The 8,841-nt window shown below is 57.5% G+C and overlaps 4 protein-coding genes across 4 annotated transcripts; 2 read left to right on the forward strand and 2 right to left on the reverse strand.

The window, feature by feature from the left end:
* Positions 1–519: 519 nt before the first annotated feature.
* GGTG_10829 (hypothetical protein) lies at positions 520–1,174 on the forward strand (the record flags this gene model as incomplete). Its single annotated transcript, XM_009228706.1, has 3 exons — positions 520–527; positions 585–663; positions 887–1,174. 3 exons carry the CDS (start codon positions 520–522, stop codon positions 1,172–1,174), a joined length of 375 nt encoding a protein of 124 aa, XP_009226970.1.
* On the reverse strand, positions 1,079–3,639 carry GGTG_10830 (hypothetical protein). Its single transcript, XM_009228707.1, has one exon. The coding sequence runs from the start codon at positions 3,630–3,632 to the stop codon at positions 1,194–1,196; it is 2,439 nt and encodes an 812-aa protein (XP_009226971.1). The 5' UTR covers positions 3,633–3,639; the 3' UTR covers positions 1,079–1,193.
* A 507-nt stretch (positions 3,640–4,146) lies between these two features.
* Positions 4,147–5,060, forward strand: GGTG_10831 (hypothetical protein; the record flags this gene model as incomplete). The annotated part of the gene is made up of 2 exons (XM_009228708.1): positions 4,147–4,698; positions 4,770–5,060. 2 exons carry the CDS (start codon positions 4,147–4,149, stop codon positions 5,058–5,060), a joined length of 843 nt encoding a protein of 280 aa, XP_009226972.1.
* A 575-nt stretch (positions 5,061–5,635) lies between these two features.
* Positions 5,636–8,701, reverse strand: GGTG_10832 (hypothetical protein). The gene is made up of 6 exons (XM_009228709.1): positions 7,946–8,701; positions 7,773–7,879; positions 7,628–7,689; positions 7,438–7,546; positions 6,997–7,365; positions 5,636–6,913 (listed from the first exon to the last, which is right to left on the reverse strand). The coding sequence occupies exons 1-6, from the start codon at positions 8,048–8,050 to the stop codon at positions 5,902–5,904; spliced, it is 1,764 nt and encodes a 587-aa protein (XP_009226973.1). The 5' UTR covers positions 8,051–8,701; the 3' UTR covers positions 5,636–5,901.
* Positions 8,702–8,841: the final 140 nt, after the last annotated feature.

Raw genomic sequence — 8,841 nt, forward strand, 5'->3', positions numbered from 1 at the left:
AAATACCTACCACCTACAGTAGCCGTACCAACACGTCGTGAGCCGCAACCGTTCCAAGCGGGCTCCATTTTGGGTCCACGTGTGGACTTGGCTGGGTACCCCCAAAACGTCGCCAGGCTCCAGTCCGAATTGTCGAGTTAGAGCCTGGTGGCCTTGAGGCCTACAATCGGCGCCTTCCACGGTCGTGATCAAGTTACTCTACTGGAAGCTCTGGTGGCAAGATCCCACCGACTGACTGGCGACAAAGAAGAAAAAGGGGGCTAGTGAAAGAAAAAGGCGCGACAAACACGTTAGGGACATGCCCAAATGCAAAAAAGATCACTAAAAAGATCACTGCCCAGCCTATATTAAACCGTCCGCAGGGTGTGGCAGTTGCGAAAACCATCCGGTTAATATGGTTTTCTTCGAAGTTTTTTTTTCCGCACCCCATACGGGGGATCGAACCCGTGCTCCCAAATCTGTTAAATTAGGGCTCAACGGCTACGGTTAACCGTTACACCAAAGGGCGGTACCTATTAAATGTCCGGGTTCGATGACGGCATCAGTTGGAGGTGCACTTATATGGGATAGGGAACGGACAACAGGAGGAAGGAGCGAGGCACGGGGGCCACCTCGCCCTCGTTTGATATTGAAATCAGACCCTCGTTAGACGACAAGTCACCTGTGCGTCACCCCGATGCCAGCACACCCCTAGGAATCAGCCCGTGGCTGCAAATGGAAGCCACCGGGCCTTGTCTGCAGCTATTTGATATGATCACTACGCCTCACCTCGCAGATATACCAAGCACTACACAAATCGAGCACATCAACAGTCTTTATTAATATCGCCGATAAAGTCTCCCTATGGCACTGCTGACCTCGGGAGTTGACTAGAGAACAAGCCCAGGTGTTTATGTATGGGGCCCCCAGCAATGTCAGCGCTCTTCCTACTGCTCATAGGCGTGCCCTCGGCGTCCTGGCCGCCGCTGGCCGGCACGAGCTGCGGCCCGGCGCGGTACCCCGTCTCGCTCTCGACCAGCGGCAAGCGTTTGCGCGACGCGAGGGGCACGGCTATCCGGCCTTGCTCCGGCCAATTGACAATGGCCAATACGTGTTTGTCGAAGCGTGCTGGGTGACCGGGCTGGCATTTGGGGAGGCCAAGGAGATGACCCCCGAGGTCATCGAGGTGGCGTAGCCTCTAGGTTAACCTCGGCCTATACTAAACACACATTTCTCTCCTTGGTCTTCTCGTAAATGGCCTTGACATGGTTTCCAAACAGCCTCCCTGTCCCGACCCTTTCAAACCCCTCCTCCGGCTCGCAACACCATACAGTTTTCTGTGCCAGATATAGAACACAGTAGGTGGTCTGGTAGCCCGAGTGATTGCCAAAGCCATAGCCGCCAATAACCTTGGGTAGAGATTGGATCACCAGAGCAAATAAAGTGGTGGGGGTCTGGCCAGCCGACCCAGCTGTTGTCTGTTCGGTCTGGTGCTGCTGATAGTCCGGGTGCTCGAGAGACGCCCACCCAACGACACTGTCGGGCTCATCGGTAGTCGTCACGCGCCGCCACAGTCGGCGGTGGGAAGGGTCTGTGGTGCATTCCGTGAGGGCTGCCGTGGCGGTGAGGTCTTCCTCGTCCGTGAAAAAGTCGTGGATGCGCACGCGAACCAAGCGCCCGAGCATACCGACGACGAGGAACCGGCCGTGGCTGATTTGATCCGCATCAGCACCCCCCGGAGGCGGGGCTGTGGCGTCCATCAGAGGCCTCCACGCATCGTCAGACTCCACGGGCGACCTGACCCCAACGGCCGTTAGCGAGGTGGGAGTAATGCAGTTTTGGGGATGCCGTCTTTTGGGCCGCGACCACTGGACCGCCAGACCTTTGCCCGTACCATGGGTCCCATCGTCTCCGTCTGCGCCTCCCGGGAACTCCTGCATGGACGCCCACGACCACGTGGGGAAGCCTTCCACCCTGGCCACTCGAGCCTGAGGGGATGGCATCTGTTCCCATAACAGGCCTTGCGGCCAGCGGTTCCAGAGCCCACACATGTAGCCATTGCCGTAGGCAGGCACCTGTGTCTCCCAGTTGCCTTCAATCCTCCCCAATAGTTCCCCCATTACGTCCCTGTGCAGTCCAGCTATCCCTTCTAGTGCCACCAAGCGGTCCTTTGCCATATAAGTGAGTTCCAGGCCCGAGTACGCCTCCACAATGTCCATCCAAGCCTCTATGAGCTGGTGAAAATCGCCCAACGAAGAGTTTATCACCCCGCGCATGGGATTCCTCATCTGAATACCCTTGCCCACATCGCAGCTGTGGCTGCCGAGCAGCTGAGCACGGTTGCTAACAAGGGAAGTCGGACTTGTGGCGTGACACTGGGCGAAAACGCCGCCTTTGGTAAAGGTGAGCACCCGCCGGCTAAGCCACCACTCCTGGTAGACCCAGCCGCGCCGCATGAGTGGGCTCTGGACAACGTCGTCGGCGTAGTCACTTTCCAGCTCCTGCGCGTTGACGCGTTGCAGATAGAAGCTGCCCATTTTGTCCCCGTTGCGGTCCCGGTAGGGGAGTCGGGCCAACAGGGGAGGCTTTTGAGCCTCTGCCTCTGGCTGCTGCCCGAAAAGCCCCTCGGAAAGTCTCTCGGGCTCTTCTTCGGACTGCCCGCCAGGCATTGACCTTGACCACCCCGTTGCCGCAATGGTCAACCACGCCCTCCGGTAGTAGTCGCCCATCTTTTGCGATTCGCGCTCCCAGTCTGTAGCGCTGTCCTGGATGATGCAGAGAGAGTCGATCCAGATGTATCGTATCCCTTGCGTTGACGCTACGTAGGCGGCGTCGTGGAAGAGCTTGGACCCGCCGCAGTCCAGCATTTGCGACTGATAGTTGCCCGTCAAGGTCCTGAACCTGTGCGTCTCGTACCGCCACCGGTGGCTGAGCGTAACATATACGCCGTCAAGCCCCTCCGTCTCGCGCAGCACCAGCTTCGGCCGCGTTTCGTCCTCGCCCGGCAGGATCTCGACACACCTAGTCGGGAGCCGGCCGGGCCCGTCGCCGATAAGGTGGCCGTGAGGCTCGCTCTCGCGTCCGCACCCATGGCGCTGCTGAGAACATGAATTATGCCATTCCCTCAGCGCCTCTGTGTGATGTGAGGTCCAGGAATGGCTTTCGGGCTTGAAACCGCCCGATATGTCCCCCGACAAGTACGCAGGCGTGCCCGGGTCGGCGGCCACTATCATGGTAGCCATTTTTGGTTCAGACGTGTCAATGACGCTGCGCCACCTGACCGTATGAATGTAGGCTTGGAACTCGCAGATGTCCAGGCCGGGCTGTCCGTGCAGCTCTGCAACATGGCGAAGGCGCTGTTTGGCTCGCAGGAATATCCAAGGGGGCCAAATCCACCTCAGCCACCAGCGATTCAGCCAGGGGAGCTGTTTCAACCTTGACTGGCCACGCTGAGATGACGACTCGTAGAGCCGAGACCGAACCGGAAGCGGGTCGATGGCCAGCACGCTCTCCAGCAGGAGGGTGCAGAAGGTGCAGCCTTCCTGCGCGCTGCGTATAACGTCTGCCAGTGGGAAGCCTCGCGGGACGTGGGGCTCCTTCCGAAACGCCTGGATGTCGAATTTCTCGCATCGAGAGCACAGGCTGGCGGGCATCTTCTCGAATTTTGGCACGAATCTGATGAAGCAGCCAGGTGGAATGAACGGGCTTTCTGGTGGGCAGTGGAATAACAGACTGCTCGCCCGCAACTAGGTAGAACGAATATGTAGGCTTGCTGACGGGCAATGGCAGTGGCTAATACGGAAGCTGCGCCTCCGCTCTGTGCCTGTGCCGTCTCTATACCACCTTCCGCAATAGGCGTGCAAGTTGGAGAATCGATGTAAGGCTGCGTGTTCGGCCCCATGCATCCTCGCTTGAACAGCACAGCAATCAATTACCCGACTTCTTTATTTCTACGCCCATCTCCGCAACCAAGTTGCTCCTCCTCCTTTCCGACATTTTTATCATCCTCCCTGGAAGCACCACAGTATCACAAGAATCAATACCCACCTAAAATATATCATGAAGCACCTACCTTATATCATAAAGCATTCTTCCATCCACATAGACACTCGCCACGTTTCTCTCCTCTTTGCTAGTTGTGTCGCTTTTTGTGCGTATGCTTATAGAATGTCCGTTTTATCCTACATAATAATCGCTCTGACCAGGAAAGGGAAACACTCGATACCCACATCCTCCTTGCCCTTCATCGCGGCCTATCTCTGTGTGGATCTTCCAGCAGCTACTTACGGCTTCGTCTTTTTCTGGCGAGAAGGTATCCCTAAATGGTACAAGGCGGCGCTACTTACAGCACTAAGCCTACTCAGGTTTATTCTCTCCCTCTTTGTCGCCCAGATCCTGGCGGGGAAAAGCCTAGTTGCTACAGAGCCTAGGGGTGCAGCATTTATACCTTTCGACCCCGCTATATTACACTCGCTCTCTTCAGCCGATCTTCTATGGTGGCTCTGTGTGGTGATCTTGGTGTTGTGGCGTGTGCCCGCTCACAGCGCGCCCATCGACACCCACCGCCAGCCTGTCGCTCGGCAAAGCCGGTCCCTCTGGAAGCCGTCCTCCTCGCCCACAACCGTGCCGCTGGCACCTGTCAGAAGAGAAGAGGGCGAGCTGGCAATGATTTTCGCCCGCCAGTTTCCTAGAGCTCAACCCGACGAGGGAAACAGCCAAGTATGTTTTTCTGCCCCATATACAAACCCTCCCCAGATTCGAGTGTCTAAGCATGTGATGCTGTATGGCAGGACCTGCCCGAGTCTCATGAGGAGAATGGTTCCCGGCCGACCCCAGAAGCAGCCACCGAGCAGAACCCGTCGTATCACACGGTCCCAAGGCTCAACCCCTGGGTGAGGTACTGGGTTAAAAAGGGGCAAAGAATGATATGGTTCATCAGAATGGGACAAAGAACCCTCCCTTTGAACGGGGTTTTGCTCGTCATGCTCGGCGTCGCCTCGTCGCCTAATCCGAATCCTTCTCGTCAGGACACAGGCCCGTACGCTGCCCGATTCCCCCTATGCTCTGGATCCCACCAGTAGCCGATATTCGGGTCATAAAATCAGTCCTAATTCTTTGGTATTGACACAGCGCGCTTGCTTACCTTGGGCTTTCGGCGGCCTGCATAGCTTTCCTGCTCGCAAGTCTTGGCGTTTGGTGTGTTCTTCGTGGCCTTCGAAACCCCTTGCTTGCCGACAAACTCGGCGTGTGTTTTCTGATCACAATTGGGCCAATAGCCTCAACAATTGCTGCCTATTCAACGTCCTTTTTCTACCAGAACCGCCTGGCACCTGTATCCCCCTACTTACAAATTGTCCTTGCCATATTATACACGACCACGCCCGTAGATAGGTAGCTATCGCGTATCCTCTTGACTCAAAAAGTTCTTTAGCAGGTCACCGTCGGGAGATTCTAGGTATCTGTTAGATGAGACATGTTGCGTGTGCTGAGCCGGAAGGCAGGAGGCCGGAGAACGGAGCATATGACTACGGTCCAACTGATCATCACGCCCAAGGGATCAGCCCTCCGGTAATCAGGATCTTATATATTCAAGCACCGCCTGTTCCATCTCAAAGAGATGGAAAGTTTTCTCCCGTACGCACAACATACGGCGTCCCTCCAATTCCGAAACAGTTGTCACTCACCACTCGCAAAAGATCCGAGCCTACAAACAGGAGTATCAAAATGTTACCACCAGCGCCAGTGATTTTTACATATGTTCTTATTACTGCCCCAGTGATGCTATTTCTACAGGGAACAACCCTGTTGTCAGTATTGAGCAGGAGATACCCGTAGTGGCGAGTCGTGTGGCAACAAGGCCGCTGCTGCTGCACCGGCTAGCAACCGGTGACTTTCTGCACAACACTGCACTCCCTCCGGCTACTACGTCCGCGGGATATTGTGCCAATGTGACCGCTCGTACGCGCCCGCAGGTGAGCTCGGGTTAGGGATGAACGCCGGTTGATGGTTCTGCTGCTGACCGTTCACGTCATCCTGGTAGCGCGGCACAAAGGCCTCGCCGGGACTGGCGGCGCCCCTGGCGCCCCACGCGTCCCCGGAGCCGATGTTGCTGACCTCGCTCTCCGACATGCCGCCGGCCGACCACGCGGTGACGCTGCTGATGTTCCGGCTGTGACCACCGTGCTGCGCCGTCGGCGGGGCCGCGTGCGGCTGGAAGCTCTGCTGCTGCTGCTGCTGCTGCTGCTGCTGCTGCGTCGAGGGCAAGGGCGCGAGAACACCGCCGTCGTAGGCTTGCCAGGTCGGCGACGCCATGGGAATCTGGTGGTACTCCTGCTGCGTCAAGGGTGCAGGCGACACGAACGCGGTGGTGGCGTCGTCGTAGTTTTGCCGCGGCGGCGAGGCCGTGGGTAGCGGGTCGTACTGCGGTCGTGTCGGGGTTCGGGGCGCAAACATGCCGCCATCGTGGCCCTGCGGCGGCGCGGTGCCCATTCGAATCGGGTCGTTGAGCACCATGGCCGCAGCGGGAGTTCCTTGTGCGCTTTTTGTCTGCATCATGACAGGGACCGCCGCCGTCTCCTCGGGCATTTGAACCGCGGGTCCTCCGTCCCCCTGTCCGCTCTCCGCCCCGCGGGTAGCTCTGCGTTTGCGCCGGATGCAAAACCAGGCCAGTACGAGCGCCAAGATGATGGCCGCGCCCCCGAGGCTGATGCCAACTATGGCCCCCACGGGCAAGCCCAGTCCCGAGTTGGTTTCCTGGGGTACGACGGCATATTGTATGGCCAGCACGATGTTCAAAACCGCGGATGTTGGCTTGTCCGTATCGATAGGCTGCCCTACGACGTTTGCCGTCAGAGTTGGCGCCGCGGTTATGCGGTTCATCGAGGACCAGCAGGGTGTCTGGCCAGCTACCGCGCGCGTGAAAGGGAAAAAGCCGCTATGAGGTGGTTATGGAAAGCGAAGTCAGCAGCCGTCCGAGGTGTGCTTCGTTCGTAAGCGTAGACAACTCCGAATACTCACTTGGGGCAGCAGGACCCAGAGATGGAATAGTAATCATCGGCGCAGTGGGGAAGCGCGAGCTGGACGCCGTCTTTGGGTGAGGGGTAGGGACCGCCGCCATTGTCCCGCTGGGTGTTGACGCCGCCGTCCTGGGTAACGGGCGGGGCGTCGGTGGCGATGGTGTTTGCGATGGTCCAGGGGCAGCACTCGGGCCTGTCGTTGATACAGCCGACGAAGCCGGCCCAGTAAACGGTGCTCCCGGAGTCGATGAGAGTGTACGAGGCGGTGTCGCAGCCGCCGCTGAGGAGCTTGCCGGTGCTCGTGAATTGCGGTGTGCTCGTCCGCGGGGGCGGCGTCGAGCGGCTCGAAAGCCGGACGCTTTCAACGGTGCTGTTTGTGGCGGAGGACGGTTAAAGTCCATAGGGTAGCGACGACAAGGTCGAGATTGAGATGTTCGAATACCTCAAGGATAACACCACGGTCGAAGGGGGCTTAATCTGGGCCATAGCCGTTGCAGGGACGCTCCCGCACATGGACGAGAACCACGATATCTGGTAAAACGCAAAATCATCTGGCAATCCGAAGCTGGCATGTAAGTCACGCTATGTCATCAACATAGAAACCCCCTCGGCTCTTGGTGGACTGGGCTCACCGTTGCCATAGCTCGGGCATTTTGACGTCAAGGCAGAGTGGAAACACTGGAGATAATCGGGGCTGTTCGCAAGCATCAGTGGACTGTCTGCCTTCCCTGTCATATCCCGCCATGGAAGGCAAACCGGAGAGTGGGCTCTACATACCCGTGATCGCAATAGCACGACGTTGCAGCTCTGGTGGAGTTGTCCCTAAAGCCCACGCTTTGTATGCATGCCCCGATCCCGCCATCGCAGTTGAACGGTCCGATATTCTAGGGCGACTTCTCAGTATTCGACCTCATCGAAATATCCTGAATGGGTGGTGGTAGAGTCCCTACCAGGCAGCCGTGTGTTGTTTGCCTCCGCATCAACCCGTGTGTGGCGGCCGAGGCCAAGGTCGGCGCCGGCGTGATCCCGGCTGGCAGCGCGGCTGGGGCAAGCATTTCGAATGTTTGGAAAGGGCTCCCGATCACCTAGGAGACATGAGAATCACTTTGAAGTATTCACCACGATGGAAAAAGACGGCAAGTTTCTAGGCAGGCGACAACCCAAAACAAAACGATACAACAAAGAATCGGACGGCATTTCCCAGTCGCACATGCCAGAAAGAGGACGAATGCTCGAGCCTCTAAGAGTAGTGGTTCGGCCCAAACCCGACGAGAGCCCAGCTGGCAGGCGGTGGGCGGCCACATCATGACTCCCCCGCCAACGAAGGCGCAAGATGGCGGGCTTGGCAGGCTGCTGTGGACTAGTAGAGCGAATGGGATCCCCGACGACTCTCGCAGCTGGACGGGAGACGCCACCTTCGCTCCCATTAGGAGCCTGGGCTGAAGCGACGATGCAAGTCGTCGGTTGCAGACGTGGCTTAGCCCTAGCCCCTAGCGCAACATGTCGGACCAGGGTGAGTCTGGCCTTCCAGGATGACGGCAGTGGTTCAAATGTGTGTCGGACATTGACCCTTGAAAAATGGAAAAGAAAATCCGGGTTGAAGGTGTTTCGTTAAGAATTTGCAAAAAGACCCTCTTCATGAAGCTGTTTGCACAGACGCGTTGCAATACAGCTTTTGCTTCTATTTCATCTTGGGTGGTTTATTGGGGTTAATTTCCAATTTCCACACACCCAGCAAGGTCCCGCTGAATACCCCGATTAGCCTGTTGGAGGCGTCGCGGTGATCAAAAGGGCAGGCAGGCTGAGCGTGCTGCATGGCGGCTTCCCCATGTGGTGGTGTGTCGTA

This window comes from Gaeumannomyces tritici (assembly GCF_000145635.1).
Source record: "Gaeumannomyces tritici R3-111a-1 unplaced genomic scaffold supercont2.6, whole genome shotgun sequence".
Taxonomy (NCBI): Eukaryota; Fungi; Ascomycota; class Sordariomycetes; order Magnaporthales; family Magnaporthaceae; genus Gaeumannomyces; species Gaeumannomyces tritici.